Here is a 17,724-nt window from a genome sequence, read left to right on the forward strand (position 1 = left end):
ATGTTCTTTAATTAAACAAGTGGGGATCAAAGGAAATTGCCAAGCATCTCAGAGAGATCCCATACCAGCCTAAATTTTTCTGAGACTCTTTAATCTTTCTGTTTTTGATTCCTAAATACACAGGTGGTAGATCTGTTCAGAGCATTTTGTATTCTCAATTAGAGTCTTGTATATATTATTACTTCCAAAAGAGGCAGTCTCAGGGATTCGAGGCCCTTGTTAAATATTTATGCTTCTCTCTATCATACCTCTCACTCAGTTTCTCCTCAGTGTGTCTCTTTTTTTAATCTCCTGTGTTCCAGGTGTCTTCTTCTACCTGAGCTCAGCCGTCAACCCCATTATCTATAACCTACTCTCTCGCCGCTTCCGGGCAGCATTCTGGAATGTGATCTCTCCTTCTTGCAAACAGGGGCACTCCCAGCACCACCCACAGGGGCCACCTGCCCAGCGGAACATCTTCCTGACAGAATGTCACCTTGTGGAGCTGACTGAAGATGCAGGTCCCCAGTTCCCTTGTCAGTTGTCCATCAGCAGCTCTCCCCTACCCACAACCCTCTGTAGTGGAGAGGCACCATAAAAGGAATGCTCAAAGAGTTGACATTCCTCTATGCCACCATCCCATAGGGAGGGACACCCTTAATTTATGCCTCCTTATATGATAGAAGGGAGGTGAAATGAGTCTTAGAATTTATATACCCATTTCTATTTTGTGTGGGTTTTTTTTTTAAAACAAATCGCTACTAAATCTGGATCTGAAACCCAGAACCTTCTGATTTTTAGCTACCTTTCCATTATCTTAACTGCCTCATGCCCCTTGACTTGTTCATGGAAAGAAAAAATAATCATGACCTATAAAATATGACACCTATACTTTGAGTAATTTTCACTTTTGGAAATCATTTATCCTGAGTCATTCACACTCTGAGTTAGGCTGTAACTCTCACAACCAGTGGCCCCTGTATGACATAAAAGGGAGACATGTAGATGCTTATACTACTTTACATAATTTGAGGTATCCATGTCAATGTTCTTCCACAGAAAACTATTTACCCTATTGCCTCATATTTTGTCATTATAATGTGATTCATTAAAGTTTTGAAGCCTTACTTGAAGAGTCCTCCTGATAATATGGGGATGCTTTATAGAACTATTATTCCCACCTTTCTGATCCCCAAGTCATTCTCAGTCATCCCTCACCAAAAATGGGATCAGATACAAGTTCTACTTAGACAAGAATGGGAAGAGGGAGAAGGTTATGGGTGGAAGGTCAATAGAGACCAACTATTCCAAGAATGTGAACTTAATTGCTCTCATAGTTTGGTCTAGACATGCATTCCTAAAGTCTTAATAAACAGAGATATCTGGGGAAAAAAACTAATTTGGGAAAAAAACCTAAGCTAAATAGCAACTACTGGTCTCAAACCCATGACTTTCACTTACTTAATCCTTCATTATCTATATACCAGTCTTCACACATATAAGAAAAATCAACTTTCCAGACTCATCTACTACAGCATCATATGGAATATATATTCTATTCAAAATCGGTTACTTGCTCTTCTAATGAAAATGTGCCCCAGTTATCCCAGCTGTACATATTTGATTAGAAAATGCCCTCTTCATCTCCAGGCCCCATCTGTTGCTCTCCTACCCATGCTTCAATCTATCTCAGTGTGGTACCTCCATAAAACCCTGCTTGACTTATTCAAATAGATGTGGTATCTGACCTGTCAGTCTCTCTCTTAAGCTTTTTCTCACTCCGCTTTGTATTTCAGAGATTTATATACTTGTTTTGTCAGAATGTAAATTTGTCAAAGGCATGAAGTATCTTGTATTCATTTTTCCTGTTGCTGGAATCCTGGCAATATATCTGTCACAATGGTAGATGTTCAATAAATATGTGGTAAGTGAGTTGACTTCACATTCCAATGTGCTGAGCCAAAGAACAGCTCCAAATGGAACTGCAGTAAGAGCCAAAAGACTAAGGTTGTGTTTCTGATAGGGATATTTGACTTTCAGTTGGCTGTTTAGCCAGTTGTGATTATAATAGCATGTCTGCAGTGCCTGTGGTACAAGAAGGCTCTTCCCAATCCCAGATACTTACTGATGCTAAAACTACAAGTTCCAGTTTTTAGTCTCTGAATTTTCCCTAAATTGAATGAGCCATCCTATTGATAAATGGGGATATCGGTCCCTGACATCATTATTTCCTAACTGAACAATCATATTCAAGGTGATTCAATGTATGTGTTTTTAAATCTCTTTGCTAATTATAAGCCAACTTGAATGAATTAGAGTCCTCCAGTGATGGTTTATGTTGGTGAGCAGAATCCTTGAGTCATTTGAAGATCATGTTGAAAGGACTCAACAAAATAAAACCTCAGAAATGGAGGAGAAATTAATTTCCTTCTCACCTTTTAGAAGCATGCTCAAATTAAGATCTAATAAGGTCACCAGCCTTAACATCAACTCCCAGTGACCACAACTAAATATGTTGCTATTGTAGGTGAATGCATAGAGAAAGAACACTAAAATTGAAGCTAGTAATTTTGCTGTTTGATTATAATTTTGATCTGTTTTATCTTTATTTACCTTTTTTCTCTCAAAAATGTATACAAGAATTATTTGCTCATTATTTCTTTGATAAATCACTTAGTACCCATAGGTTATGTGCTTTATGCCAGGTTATGAATTTTCTGGCCTTAAGAGTTTACATTTTGTAGAAGAAATTATTTGTGTATGTATGTGTGTGTGTGTATGTGTGTGAAGTGTGCTACAAAATACAAATACAAGTGCTATATTACTATATAAAAAAAGGTGTTGTTCAAGTCAAGGGCAATAGATTTCATTAAGCCTAGCATTTAAGAAGGGGAAAAGGAGTTAAGTGTTGATATTTTGTCTATATACATATTCATACACACATGCATATATATACATATAGGAAACATATTTCAAAATGAAAATTGAAATGTCACAAGTCTAAGACTTAGCTGATGTAATGGTTCACATACAATTAGTAGAACAAAGAGAAAAATAAAAACTAAATTGCTCAATGCTACTCAATAGTTGACTTCATCATCTCCTTGTGAATTCCTTGTGATCTCTGCATTTTGGAATAATGACAGAAGAGGCCAGTAAACATGATTAATAACATATTGGTAATTTAACTCTTGCAATTAAACAGTGACTTTTGAGCTCTCTGGTATTTCATGAATTTAGTGAACTGAAGACATTCAGAATGTTGTTTGCCAAATTGTCTAGTCCATAAAGACAGCCAAGATTCTTTTTTTTTTTTTTAAGATTTTGTTTATTTATTCATAGAGACACACACAGAGAGAGAGAGAGGCAGAGACACAGGCAGAGTGAGAAGCAGGCCCCCCACAGGAACCTGACGTGGGACTCCATCCCGGGTCTCCAGGATCACACCCCAGGTTGCAGGCGGTGCTAAACCACTGCACCACCAGGCCTGCCCGACAGCCAAGATCCTTAATCTGAGACTCATGAACATGTGTCAGGAAGTCCAAGAATCTCCTGAAATTGTGTTCATAACTCTTTGTACTTTTTTGTAGAGAAGGCTTATAGTTTTGATTAGCTTCTCAAAGTAGTCTATGACTTAAATTATTATAATTACTATTGTAAAGTATCCTTAACAGTCTAACATAAAGATGCTGTCTTAATGGATGAGTTATAGTTGGATGAACACATTGCAGGAGAATTTAAAAGTATCATTATTCCAACATAAGAATCTGGTGGTTTTTTTGTTAAAGATTTTATCTATTTACTCATGAGAGACACAGAGAGAAATAGAGACACAAGGCAGAGGGAGAAGCAGGCTCCATGCAGGGAGCCCGATATGGGACTTGATCCCAGGACTCCAGGATCATGCCCTGGGCTGAAGGCAGGTGCTCAACCACATTCTCTCTACTTGGCTGGAGACCTTTTTTTTTTTAAGAGAGAAAGCACATGCTCATGAGTGAGGGAGCCTGTGTGAGCTGGTGGGGAGGGGGGAAGGGAGAGGGAGAGAGAAAGAATCTTAAGCAGGCTCCACCTCAGTGCAGAGCCCCATGTGGGGGTTGATCTCATAACCCTGAGATTATAATCTGAACTGAAATCAAGAGTTGGATACTTAATCCAGGTACCCAGCCTCATTTTTTTTAAATTTGTAGAAGTGTACCATTATAAACATTATAAGGAGTATTGAGGTTGTACTAACTTACGCAAGCCAAACAGGTCTGAACAATCTATTCCTTCCCTTTTTTCATCCCCTTTAAATCGTTAAATCACATTTGAAATCTACATTAGACATATGTATATGTTATACTTTGGAAACATTTTCTAGGTAATGTCAATGTTTGGAAGTTTTAATTAATCTATACATGGTCTAGAAATTGTTGCATGCACCTAAATAATACCATTGCCAATGACATATATACATTGTGAAAAATATACTGTGAATGTAGTAGGCTAGAATGGTTAGACTGAACTGATAAACAAAATACTATTTAGAAAAGGAAGCAGGGGCACCTGGGCGGCTCAATTGGTTAAGCATCTGCCTTCAGCTTGGGTCATGATCTCAGGGTCCTGGGATTAAGCCCTGCATCAGGCTCCCTGCTCAGTGGAGAGTCTGCTTCTCTCTTTCCCTCTACTGATTCCCCTACTTGTACTCTCTTTCTCTGTGTGTGTGTCAAATAAATAAAATATTTTTTAAAAGGCAATTCATTATTTTCAAAGAAAAAAAATGTTTGTTAAGAAGCCTATGTTAATGCATAAGTAAGAATGATTTGTAAGTATTTTGAAATTATGTCTTAAACAGGCTTGAGTAAAGCTTGCTTATTTGAATATTATACCAACAGAAGGAATATCTTATAAAATTCCATGCTTCCCTTTGTAAATGTTAAATATTTTAATATTGATCCTAACTTTATTACCAATTTTTTCTACCAAAACAGTAGAAGCTGTTTTACCTCATAATATTCATGTGCATGATTATCTCACTAAGTTCTCTCAGCTTCACTAAGAGGGAGTTACATCCCCCAGCTCCACTACTGACAAATTAAAACTTGTCCTCTCTTACACTTGGGAAAATAGATAAGCATGCACAAAGTCTAAGTGAGACACACAACAGTATTTACATCTTAATCGTATACCTGCAGGTGAGCTGGGGCACCTCCACTCCACGCAGCCTGGGGCACTCACAAGAAACACAATTGCCCTCTGCAGTATGTGCTTTCCATGCTAAAAGCAAGTCACATGGACAATCCCAATGCCGGGGGTCATGGAAGTATACTCCACTCACCATCCATGGCCTGACCAAGGGTGAGATGTGGGACACTACCAGAGGTAATGAAGTATTGAGGCTAAAGACACACATCTAGTGAATGGTACAGTGAGTACGCCGTTTTACTACATGGATTCTACATGGGACTCTATCTCATTGGCATCACCTTTCAGTTTAATGTTATGCCCAAATATTACCTCTTTACTTATTTTCCACTAAATCATTAATATAGATTGGAAACCCAACACTGTACTCAAGAAAAATACTCTTGGGCAGCCCGGGTGGCTCAGTGGTTTGACGCCTGCCTTCTTCAGCTCAGGGAGTGATCCTGGAGACGCAGGATTGAGTCCCACATCGGGCTCCCTGCATGAAGCCTGCTTCTCCCTCTGCCTGTGTCTGTGCCCCTCTCTCTCTCTCTCTCTCTCTCTCTCTCTCTCTCTCATGAATAAATAAAGAAAATCTTAAAAAAAAAAAAAAAAGAACACTTGAGCCAGATACTTGGGTTCAAATACGGGCTATAACAAGATTAACTGTGTGACCTTGGACAGGTTACCTAATCTCTCTGTAATTTAATTTTGCCATCCATGTAAGAGACATAATGGCTGTACCTATCTATATCACAGTAGTTATATGAGGATTAAATAAGTGAATATACTATTTGTAACATGCTAGGACAGTGCCAGACCCCTAAGGAGCACTGTGATAAGTGTTTGTGGGAAAATAATAAATGGGAATGGAGGCATTTATTGCTTCATGGAGATATATTTTTTGATACCATTTCACTTTGCTTACAGTTTTTAGAGAATGTTACTCTCTCTGGCAGCATTCAAATGTAAAATGATTTAACTGAGTTCTGTACCAGGAACTGTGTCAGGTATTTTTTGCAGTCATTTCCACCAGATAAAAAAGCTGCCCAAGATGCCATCACAAACTGGTAGGATTTCATTAATAATGAAAGCATGAATGTGTATTAAAGATTGTTTCTCTGTTACATCAAAGATTAATCAATATTATATTAGGGAAGTCAGCAAAACCACAAGGCTCCCAGGCTGCTAGGGACAAGCATATATATTAATTGTTTTAAAAGGCCTTTGGCATGTCTTCATCTGGGGAATTAAAGGTCTGATTTTTGGCTCTCAGAATTAGAAGACAGAAGGCTAAGGATCCAAGTAATGTGATCGTTCCAGCATAGACACCAAGCTCAGAGAGGAATAACAGGGAGACAAGGAGATAAGACTCAGGGGTGCTAATGGTTACATTATCTCCAGTATATGGAGAAACGAATGTTTAGCTGTATCTTGTACCTGAACCTCAGTATCAAATTTAGATCATATATGGCTATCTATTAAACACTTATATGTGGCAGATCATGGGCCATGTGCTTGACATTTGTATCAAGTAAAGCTTGTAACAATCACCATATGACAAATGAGATAATGGAAGCTTGAAGAGATAACTGGATTGCTATTTATACAAGTAAATAAGTAAAAGGACTAGGGACCAAGACAGGAAGTTTGACCTGTAACCTGTTCTTAATTGCTCCATATGCTATATACTCTCCATTCTCCCTTCCCAGTAGATACTATATATATATATCTATATCAAGTGGCAGACATTGATCTAAATCTAAAAACACAGACAATGAATAGCAAATATGTCCTTATTCTCAATCTGTTGAATCCTGGGGTATTCAAATTTGCCAACTAAAAAGAAGTTTATATTCATTCTTTCATTATCTATTATCTATTCTTAACTCTGGCCCTGATATGCAGCCTATTTTGAATGCCTATGTAACTTACGAAATTTATAGAAATTTAGAAAATGAAGAAGACTTCAAGATCACCTAGCCCAATGTGCCTTTCAGCTATCAATATTTATTAAGATTTTTCTAGCTATTGTACTACAAATTTTACATTTATCATCTGATTTAACCTTCCAAAGAACTTCCCAAGAGATGGGCACTATTATAATCCTCATTCCAAGAAGAAAAATACAGAAACAGGGAAGTTAAGTAACTTGCCCAAGGTCACAGAGCCAATATATGTTGAAGATGAGGTTTAACGTGGTTTTAAGTTTAGACCTCCAACTCTTAGCTACAAATCTATACCACTAGCCTAAAGCACAAAATGAAAGTTGTTTTGTCCAATATAAAACAATAAGTGGCAGGGTCAATATTTGGACTGATTTCTCTTGACTCTCACATTGCTTCCTGTATCTAACTACATTTGAATGAATGGAGAGAACTGACAATCTGGATAACTCAGAAAATGAAACATAATCTAAAAACAGCATAATTCTTAAACATACAGTATGGTCTTTGGGCTTTACTAAAGAGGATTTCATCACTAGGTTTATATTGACATAATTAAGTATAAAATTAATTTATATTCCCTTCATATGGACCAATTCTTGACAGGAAGGTGTAGCTTTAAAACATACCTAGGTTGGGGCACCTGAGTGGCTCAGCCAGTTAAGCATCCGACTCTTGATTTTTAGTTCAGGTCATGATCTCAGGGTGATGAGATCAAGCCCCACATGGTGCTCCACATTCAGGGCAGAGTCTGCTTGAGATTCTCTCCCTCTGCCCTTCCCTCCACTTGTGCACGATCTCTAAAATAAACAAATAAAATATTTTTTAAAATACCTAGGTAACTTGTACATGGTCATCCTGAGTAGAAAAAAAAAATAAAATTGCAGTTTGACTCCAATTGAAGAAATGTCTAAGCATCTAGTCTTAATCTGTCCCCTGTGATTTTTATTTACTGGAGATGTCATTGCATTGTGATATAAAATAAAACAAAAATTGCACCAGACACTAGTCAAAAATGGCAAGGAAGACTTTAGTCAAGACTCTTGTAATAAGGGATAGACTACTGCAATAGTAGAGATAGATTGAACTCAACTCGAATATAACAGGACCCAGTGGGGATTTATGGCCAGTGACCAGGGTGAGGGAGGGATGCAAAATTACTGAGAGGAAACTGGTTAGGTATCAAGAGTGGGGTAGGGGAAGCAGAGCTTGATTAGATAAAGGGCAGAGGAAAATAACTTGATTGGATGTCATTGGGAAGAAGGATGCTCTTAAACTGACTTGGCAGGATGCTCTGCTAAAACTGAACTCAAACAGGTCAAAGATGGGGGCCAAGGAAGGCACTCTCACAAAGAAGGCTTGAAGGAGCTTTAATAAAGTTTGGTCAAGGAGAGACTCCTTGTCAATGGTGCTTGGGAGTTGAGGATGGCAGTAGGAGGAAGCTGTGACAAATAGAAATTTCTTAAGTGTTACAATGGAACATATAATGCAATATATTTCCATTATATGGAAATATATTTCTGTAATTTACAGTCCAGGGGCTGAAAATGCTTAGAAAAGTTGTGACTTGTCTGAAATCCTCCCTTCCATCCTCTTTTCAAGTCTTTTCCCCAGAAGTCTTCCCCTGACCATCTTTTCTCTTATTCTAAATTCCCCAGGACTTTATTAGTCAGGATTCTCCAAAGAAATAGAACCAGTAAAATTCACACACACACACACACACACACACACACACACACCCATGTACATGCACACATACATAGGTTGAGAAAGACAGAGATTTAGCATAAGGAATTGCTCATTTTATTATGAAAACTGAGACTAAGGATCTATGGTAAGCAGGCTGGTAGTACAGTTCCAGTCTGAGTCTGAAGGCCTGAGAACAGAGAGGCAAGGCAATGGCATAATTTCCTGCCCAAGGGCTGCCCAGTGGCCCAGCTCAATCACTCAAGTAGGCAAAATTCCCTCTTAACTCACCCTTTTTTGGTCTATTCAGATCCTCAGTTGATTGGATGAGGCCAACCCACATTAGAGAGGGCAATCTGATTAATCAGTCTGCTCTCCCAAATAGATCCAAATGTTAATCTCACCCAGAAATATGCTCATAGACATACCCAAAATAATGTCTGACCAAACGTTTGGGCACTGCATGGGCCAGTCAAGTTGACACATAAAATTAGCTATCACAGGTCTCATGAATGCTTTCACACAATCACTTCTGTGGCTTCTGGAAATTTTTCTCTAGCAGTTTCATTTTCTCTGTAGAATAAGTATGATTCGTGCTTCACATGAATAATATCCTACCCTCCTCCCACCCTCCCTTTTACACAGTCACCAGAAATATTATTCTCTAGGTCTTAAATTTCTACCTCAAAAGAGCACTTTTCTTTTAAATTACAAATGCTTATAAGTTATTAACACCTGTAGACTTATTAATTTATATATTTTTTCCTTAAGGAGAGAAACCAAGGTGTTTCAGAAGAGGAAATAATTTTTGTATGTTAGATAAACTATAGCTCTGCTTAGATCTGTGGTCCTCAAAGTCAGAGACATTTTCTATTGCCACAAATACGGAGCTATTCCTGCCATCTAGTGAGTAGAGGCCAGGGGTGATGTTGAACATCCTAAAATGTCTAAGAGAGTTTCCCTGCCAACAACAAAGAATTCTCAGATCCAAAATGTCAATAGTGCTGAGGTTGAGAAACTCTTGTCTAAAGAAAAGAGAGCTGGACCCCCTTAGAACAGAATTTGATCATCTGCTACGAAAGAATATCCAAACTAGAAGATATCTTAAAAAGTATAATCAAATGGACTCTCTTTGTTGACAAGGAAACTATGAATCAGGATTTAAAAGCCTGAGGTGCCACAACTGGGCAGCACATGGGAAGGACTAGAACCATGTCTACTGACACCAGGCGCGAGACAGATTCTGGTTACTCCAATCATAAAATAGAAATCTTATTAACTACTGAATGCTGTTGAGTCAATTTTCAAAAGAGAAATAATTTTAAATGTGATAGCTACATCTGTGTTAGGCAACCTATAAAATGGACCCCTACAATGATACCTACTTTTGATACTCATTCTATGTATCCCCCTTCCCTTGGGTGTGAGCTTGTCTTTACTGACTTGCTTCTAACAAATAGAATATGACAGAAATGACTGGATGTCACTTCCAAGAATAGGTTACAAAAAGACTGGTTTCTCTGCTGGTTTCTCTCCTATGCTCTTCTTCTTCCTCCCTCTTTAGATAGCTTTCTCTGGAGAAGCCAGCTGCCAGTGAGTTTTGAAGCAGATCTTATCCCAGTCAAGCCTTGAAGGGACTGCAAGCCTGTGGACACCCTGATTGCAGCCTCATGAGAAATCCTGAGCCAGGGGTATCCAGCTGAGCTGTGCCCAGATTCTTGACCCGCAGAAACTAGGAGGTAATAAAGATGCATTATTTTAATCCACTAAGTTTTACAGTAAATTGTTACATTACTGTTATTACAGTAAAAATATGAAAATCTTGAAATTGTTTAAGAGCAGGAGAATAATTCAAGTGTTAGCATATCTTTATAATTCAGGAATTTTCAAACCATCTTGGGACTATCTTACTGAAATGAATTGAATTGAATTGAACATAATGAAACCACCATTATAGAATTAACTCAAATGACATTCAGCCCTGGGCATATTTGTTGCTGATAAAACCATTTTAATCTGTATGTTTTTAACTCTCTGGGTATTACAGGAAAAAAAGGAAATAAAATCTGTGTTTGCTCATAATTCCTATTGTGTATGTTTATACAGTAGAAGACACAGTCCCAAAATAAAAGATACAAAACAACATCTAGTTGGTACTGTTTTCACGGTCTAATGTATTTGCAGAGGAAGTACTGAAGACTCCCTAGAGATACTGAAAAAATACTTTACTACCCCCAAGTGGACACATACATTATTTTTACAGAAATAAAATATAAAATTGCCATGCTTTCCAACAACAACAAAAATGGCATCCGATGATTATACATAAGACTCAGGATCCCAAAGCTAACGAGGACTTTAAAAGTTACAACTTTACAGTTTAAAACCCTAGAATGATGAGATATTTGAAATCCCTCCACAACATATCTTACACTTGTACATTTTAGTTATGTAAGTTTGCTGCCTGCCTAGACAGCACATTATCTTTGCAGACAGCTCCATTTTTGTTGTTCTAGTAAATCTTCATTTCTCTTGTAAATAGTGTGCAAACCAAGCAAGCTCTCATGTTGTATGCACTATTCATAATGTTCTTAATAATTTCCAGAAAAGGAGATGCTATAACTTTCCAGAAAATAGGGCAGCCCCGGTGGCTCAGTGGTTTAGCGCCGCCTGCAGCCCGGGGTGTGATCCTGGAGTCTCAGGATTGGGTCTTGCGTGGGGCTCCCTTCATGGAGCCTGCTTCTCCCTCTGCCTGTATCTCTGCCTCTCAATCTCTCTGTCTCTCATGAATAAATAAATATAACTTTCCAGAAAGTATATTCAAAGGCCCAGAGAACTGAATTTTGGGCTTTCTAAGGTCTGACCCTAAAAACTCCTCCCGATATTGCTGTTTTTATGAAAATGACACAACTGTTCCTAACATATAGAGAACCCCTATAGTCTCTAAGACTTTCAAATATTCCCAGGTCCAATTTATTAATCATATATCTGTTCAGTTTGCCCAAATTTGAAATCTAAATCTAGACCAACTGCCTACCTGTCTCAGAGGTTTCCCAAGAAGAGATTTGATTTTGGAGTAAAATTTAAACTTAGTCCACCAGCCTGGAGTTTTACTCCAACCCTCTTCTGCTGAGTTGGGCAGGACTACATGTCAGCTTGAGGACTGTTCTTTTGCACCCACTAAAAAAAAAAAGTAAAAAAGAAATATAATTATTGATATTATTTTTAAAAAGACAAAACTGATCAAATAAAATGCTCAACTAAAGTCACAAAAGGAAAAAAAAGAAAAAAGAATGGAAGACAAAAACAGGAAGAACAAGGACAAGAAATAGAAAATAATAGGAATATGGTAGATATTAACCCAACTGTATCAATAATCACATTACACGTCGATAGTCTAAATGCAATTAAAGGACACAGATTGTCAGAGTAGATCAAAAAACATGATGCAACTGTATGTGTCTATAAGAAACCCATGCTAAATGTAAAGATACATGTAAATTAAAAGCAAATGGAGAAAAATATACCATGCTAATACCAATCAAAAGACAGCAAGAATTACTATATTGATTTCAGGCAGAACAAACTTCAAAGTAAGAAAGGTTATTAGGGATAAAGAAGGGTGAAAGTGTACTTGAGTTAGTTGTAAATTATATTGCAAACTCTAGGAAAATCACTTAAAAATAGTAAAGTTAAAAAAAAAGATTTCTTTTGCTTCTCCAGCCAATGTCAAGACAGTTGTTCCTCAAAATATGGGAGGAAAAATAAAATAAAACAGAGAGGGAGGCAAACCATAAGAGACTCTTTAACCATAGCAAATTGAGGGTTGCTCCAAGGGAGGAGGGTGGGGAGATGGACTAAATGAGTGATAGGTATCAAGGAGGGACTTGTTGGGGTGACAACTTGGGGTTATATGTAAGTGATGAATCACTAAATTCTATTCTGAAATTAATACTACATTGTATGTTAACTAATTTGAATTTAAATAAAATCTTGGGAAAAAATATATACGACCAGCAGACTACCTTCTTTGTCTTAACAAACTCCTAACCGGGGAGTTTGTTAAGACAAAGGTTCCTGAACCTGCTTAACTAGAACTTTGGAGGTGGAATACAGGAATATGAATTATCATTAAAAATCTCCAAGAATTCTTAAACCTACTGAAATCTGAGGACCACTGGCTCAGGCCAACTTTCTTTTTTTTTTTTTTTTTTAATTAAGATTATTTATTTATTTATTTATTTGAGAGAGTGAGAAAGAGTGCGAACAGAAGGAAGGACAGAGGCAGAGAAACAATCAGGCTACCCGCTGAGCAGGGAGCCCAATGTGGGACTTGATGCCAGTACCCTGGGATCATGACCTGAGCTGAAGGCAGATGCTTAACCAACTAACCCACCCAGGTGCCCCCAGACTAACTTTCCTAGAAGATTGGTCTCACTACGAATTCTATAAAATTAAAAAAAATGAAAGTCAGAAAAGTCGGGGAAAATCAGCAAATTATAGAGAAAGGACACACTACAGCATCGTCTCACCATGCCAGGGCATTTTCAATTGTCCCCACCAACAGCAAAGAAGGAGTTGCATGTAGCAAAAGGTTACATATCAGATGGTTCAGATGGAATATTGACTGGACCATTGTCATTATCAGACACAAACACTGTGCCTTGAAAGCATAAATGTACAAACAAGATTCTACTCCTTTTCCTATGTTTCCATTTAAAAACTGCTGCTTCTGCGTAGGCATGGCTGTGATCATACTCTACTTTCCACTTCCTCCAAGCACATAAGCTGGGTTAGGTCATGATCTGCAGACCTGCCATAATGCTCCTGATCAATTCCCTTCAATGCCCTTTATCTATGAGCCTGACATGAAATAATAATATCCCAAGATTTAAAACAGGTGGAGGATAGGAAGCACTTTATGTAACTTCAGATATACATTGTATGTTTCAACATGACCTTTTACAGGAGGGCCCTGCATTGAGGTATTGGGCACTTGAGAAGCTATTTTTCTTGGTAGATATTACAAAGAAGTCACCACATATTTCCTTGTAGAAATACAAGAACTTATCCAGAGATGTAAAAAAGAGGTGTCTTTCAGGCCAGAATTTGGGCATTTTTAGAAATCAAAACCATTATACCATCTTAATTCTCTAAGAGTTTATTCTCAAACCTGCAAAGCACATTTTATCCTCCTTTTAGATATTCACATTCATAGTGAAATATTAAAGGCTCTATAAAGTCCTGCAGTGAAGAAATTACCTTAATCTTCTTTAATTTGGAGTTCCCTGCCTGTGTGTTCACTGTATCCCACTGAGGTAATGTCACTGAAGGCACATTTTGGGAAATGTTAGTACAGACCAAGGGGTGAGCAATCTTTTTCTGGGAAAAAAAAAAAAAGGCCACATAGTAAATATTTTAGGGTTTTTTTTAAAAGATTTTATTTATTTATTCATGAGAGATACAGAGAGAGAGAGAGAGAGAGAGAGAGAGAGGCAGAGACACAGGCAGAGGGAGAAGCAGACTCCATGCAGGGAGCCCGATGTGGGACTCAGGACTCAGACTCCTGGGTCTTCAGGATCAGGCCCTGGGCTGAAGGCGGCGCTAAACTGCTAAACCACTGGGGCTGCCCAATATTTTAGGTTCTTGAACTAAAAAAATAGTTTAACTCTTTTTCACAACTCTCTAACAGTGTCATTGTAGCATTACAGCAACCACTGACAATGTGTAAACAGATTAGTACAGCTGTGGTCCAATAAAACTTTATTTACAAAAACAGTAAGCCAGATGTGGCCTCTGAGTTATTTTTTGCTGACTCCTGGTAAAGACTAAAAACAGTCAAAGGAATTTTTGGGGGGTGAGGGGCGTCTTCTCCTAGGTCCATAACCTGATACTGTTTTTTAAAGGTCGTATTTCTTCACTAAGGAAAAATATTGGAGGAAAAAATGAAAAGAATTGATTCCTCATTTTAAACTAAATCAATTAGAGCTGGGTTTTAAAATTTGTTTTTTATTGTTTTGTCTCTCTTACTCTCTCTCTTCCATCCTTCTCCCCGCCTTCCCCCCACCCCCTTTCTTTTTCGTTTTTATCTTCAATTAAGAGTTCTGGCCAGGATAACTGGCTTTCTGGAAAGTGAAATTCAGAAACACTGGGCAGAAATCCAAAAAGAAAAGAGTATCATGGCCAAGACAAGATAGCCATAAGAAGGAACAATTCTAAAAGGGACACAAAAGCTTTGCCTAGAACATAGCTACAGATTTTCCCTTTATGCTTTCCTCTAGAACCTTTATTGCTAGCAACATGGACTGCCTGGTCCTTAGGGTCTCTTTCCTTCCTCCCTGATTTATAGGGTAGGTCTTTCTGCTCCCTGGGAACAGAGAGAAATTAAAGAAGCAGAGAGAGAGAAGACAGTAGAGAGTGAAGGTCTTCTTAAATGGAAGACCTCAAGTTTCTACCTAAGATTAGAGTGAATGACCAATAATTACAAATAAATTCATTCCCTTCTCTTTCCTTCTGAGTGTTCATTTTGAATTTTGATCCATTAAGTAATCATTTTTATGCAAAGTGTATACTTGCCCTCCATGTATCTGCTCCTCTTATAGTAAAATTCCATCACAGTCTATATTTTCTGCCACCACTTCTCAGCTTCCATCTTTTCTTGCAATCACTCTGGTCAGGATTTAGTCTGCACTACTCCAGGGAAACTACATTTATTAAGCCGACCAATGACTCTGTGTGTCAATTATTAAGACCTTTTTTGCTTAACTTCCCCAAAGCATTGATTTATTTGGTCCTGCTCCTTACTGAAACACTTTCTTCACTTGGCTCCCTGGATGCTATACTCACCTTCCAGCCACTTACCAAACATTTCACTATCATTCTAATCTTAGCCATCCTCCCTCATTTGACCTATCAAAAACTTCTTAACCAGTTTTCTTGGTTCCACTTTCCTCCCTCACAGACTATTCTCTACAAAGAAGATGGAGTGATGGTTGATTAGATGCTTTAAAAAGTCTTGATCTGTTCAAAATCTAGTAATACATCCCAACACCCTTAGAGCAAAACCCAAAATGACTACCTCAGTCTACAGAAAGTTCTGCAAGCAATGTGGTCCCAATCCCACTCCACCCACATCATAATAGTCTTCTTCTATCTCACTTCTATCTCATGGCCTTTGTGCTTGCTGTCCCCTCTGCCTACAGTACACTTCTTGCAGATGTTTTGGTGGCTTACATATTCACTTCACGCAGTTCTCTATTCAAATATCACATTTCAGAAAAGCTTTCTGTGACCAACATTCCCTCTTTGCTGTCTATTTCTCTTATTCTACTTTAATTTTTTTCAAAATACTTACCACATCTTAATAATGTCATGTTTTTATTTGTTGGTTGGGCCATCTGTCCCAGTAGAAAATAAGTCTCATGAGGGCAGGGACTCTCTGTTGCTTACTGCTCTATCCCCAGCACCTAGAACACTGCCTAGAACATAGGTACTCAAAAAATATTTGTTAGGTGAGCTGGCCCCTGGAATGGAAACTACTTGTAGACATAATACTTCACTTTAATAAGGTTCTTAAATCTAATTCAAAGTATGGAATAGGAAATAATGGGGAGTCATGCAAAGGTTGAAAGCTGTAAGTAAGGGAATCTGCTATTTTAAAAAAACTAATAAAAAATAAAAAAAATTAAAAAAAAACTAATAAGTAAAATTTTTTGAGAGTGTGGTTAAGTTAAACATTACCTCTGATTAGGTGAAGGCTTTACAGAGCCCATGACATTAAGCTAAACATTAGAGAATGCCTAGTATTTTGCTTGAAAGAAGAAGAAGAAAGTACAGCATGAAAATGCTAGGGAGGTTAAAAAAAAAAGCATGCTCATTCATTTAATGAATATTTATTAATTTTCTCTTATGAGCTTGCCAGGCATTGTTCTGAAAGCTGGGGATTCAGTAATGAATAAAACAGTATACAAATTACGCCTCCAAAAGTTTATGTTGTAGTGGGAAGAGCTAGTCAATAGTAAAATAGGCAAAGAAATATACTAAACAATTTCAGACCATAAAACAAGTGGTGTCATAACACATTGGGATGGGAGAAAGAGCTCAAAAGGGTTGTGCAAGAGGTAGAGATACTGCTTGGGATGAACTTCTTACAGCAGTTCTGTCAGAGAAGTCTTGAGAGCTAAAAGGATGAGAAGGAGCCAGCTCTGCACAGAGATGAAGAAAAATCATACCAAGCCAAGGTCACAGACAATGGAGTCACTGGTATGCTTGCTGACCATTGCTGGTTCTCCACCTCCCAGGATTGCACTTCCTTGTTCTAATGTTAGGTGAAGACTTGTGATTAATTTTAACTTCTAAATTGTGACCAGAGGTAATGTGTATCACTTAATTACTGATGTAAGATCTACTAGAGTAATGTTTTCCCTCTGGAACAACAACTAACAATTGTTGGTAGGAATGGTGGCTGCTTTGTTATTCTGTCTCTGAATGAACAAGAAGTAGAGTCTCTCTGCTGATCTCCAATGGTCAGATAATAACATTTGATATATTTTTTTGTGTAGACATATTATGTTTTCATTTCTCTTGGGTAGATACCTAGGAATAGAACTGCTCAGTCTTATGGTGACTCGATGTTTAATGTTTTAAGAAACTTCCAAGCTTTTCCAAAGTGACTACCATTTTATGTTCCCACCAGCAGTGGGTTACAATCTTTCCATCCTCACTGACACTCATTATTGTATGTTTTTTTCATAGCCACTGGAATGGGTATGTAGTGATATGTCATTGTGGTTTTGACTTGCATGTCCTTAATGACTAATGAACACATGATTTAATTGGCACTGGGCAAGAATGTATGCAAGGAGACCGCTGAAGAGCCTCCTTCAAAAATCCAGATGATAAATGATTGACAAGGTGGTAATAATCAAGAGGGTGTAAACTGTAAGCAGCC

The 17,724-nt window shown here is 37.8% G+C and overlaps 1 protein-coding gene and 1 long non-coding RNA gene across 3 annotated transcripts in view; one reads left to right on the plus strand and one right to left on the minus strand.

Moving 5' to 3' along the window:
* The window catches only part of NMUR2 (neuromedin U receptor 2), a 22,872-nt gene extending 12,374 nt beyond the window's left edge, over window positions 1–10,498 (plus strand). The window contains exon 4 of one of the 2 annotated variants that reach the window (XM_026010561.2): window positions 303–3,058. In XM_026010561.2, the coding sequence (XP_025866346.2) occupies window positions 303–577 (275 nt within the window). In that variant the 3' untranslated portion in view covers window positions 578–3,058. Of the gene's footprint in view, window positions 1–302; window positions 3,059–10,338 lie in introns of those variants that run through there. The other variant, XM_072756788.1, reaches the window with a different exon arrangement.
* LOC140598665 (uncharacterized) overlaps window positions 8,878–17,724 on the minus strand; it is a 23,420-nt gene continuing 14,573 nt past the window's right edge. Inside the window, exons 2-3 of the long non-coding RNA XR_012001208.1 lie at window positions 11,812–11,954; window positions 8,878–10,506 (exon numbers count right to left, since the gene is read on the minus strand). This is a non-coding gene — a long non-coding RNA (uncharacterized lncRNA). The remainder of the gene's footprint in view (window positions 10,507–11,811; window positions 11,955–17,724) is intronic.

This window comes from Vulpes vulpes, chromosome 4 (assembly GCF_048418805.1).
Source record: "Vulpes vulpes isolate BD-2025 chromosome 4, VulVul3, whole genome shotgun sequence".
Taxonomy (NCBI): Eukaryota; Metazoa; Chordata; class Mammalia; order Carnivora; family Canidae; genus Vulpes; species Vulpes vulpes.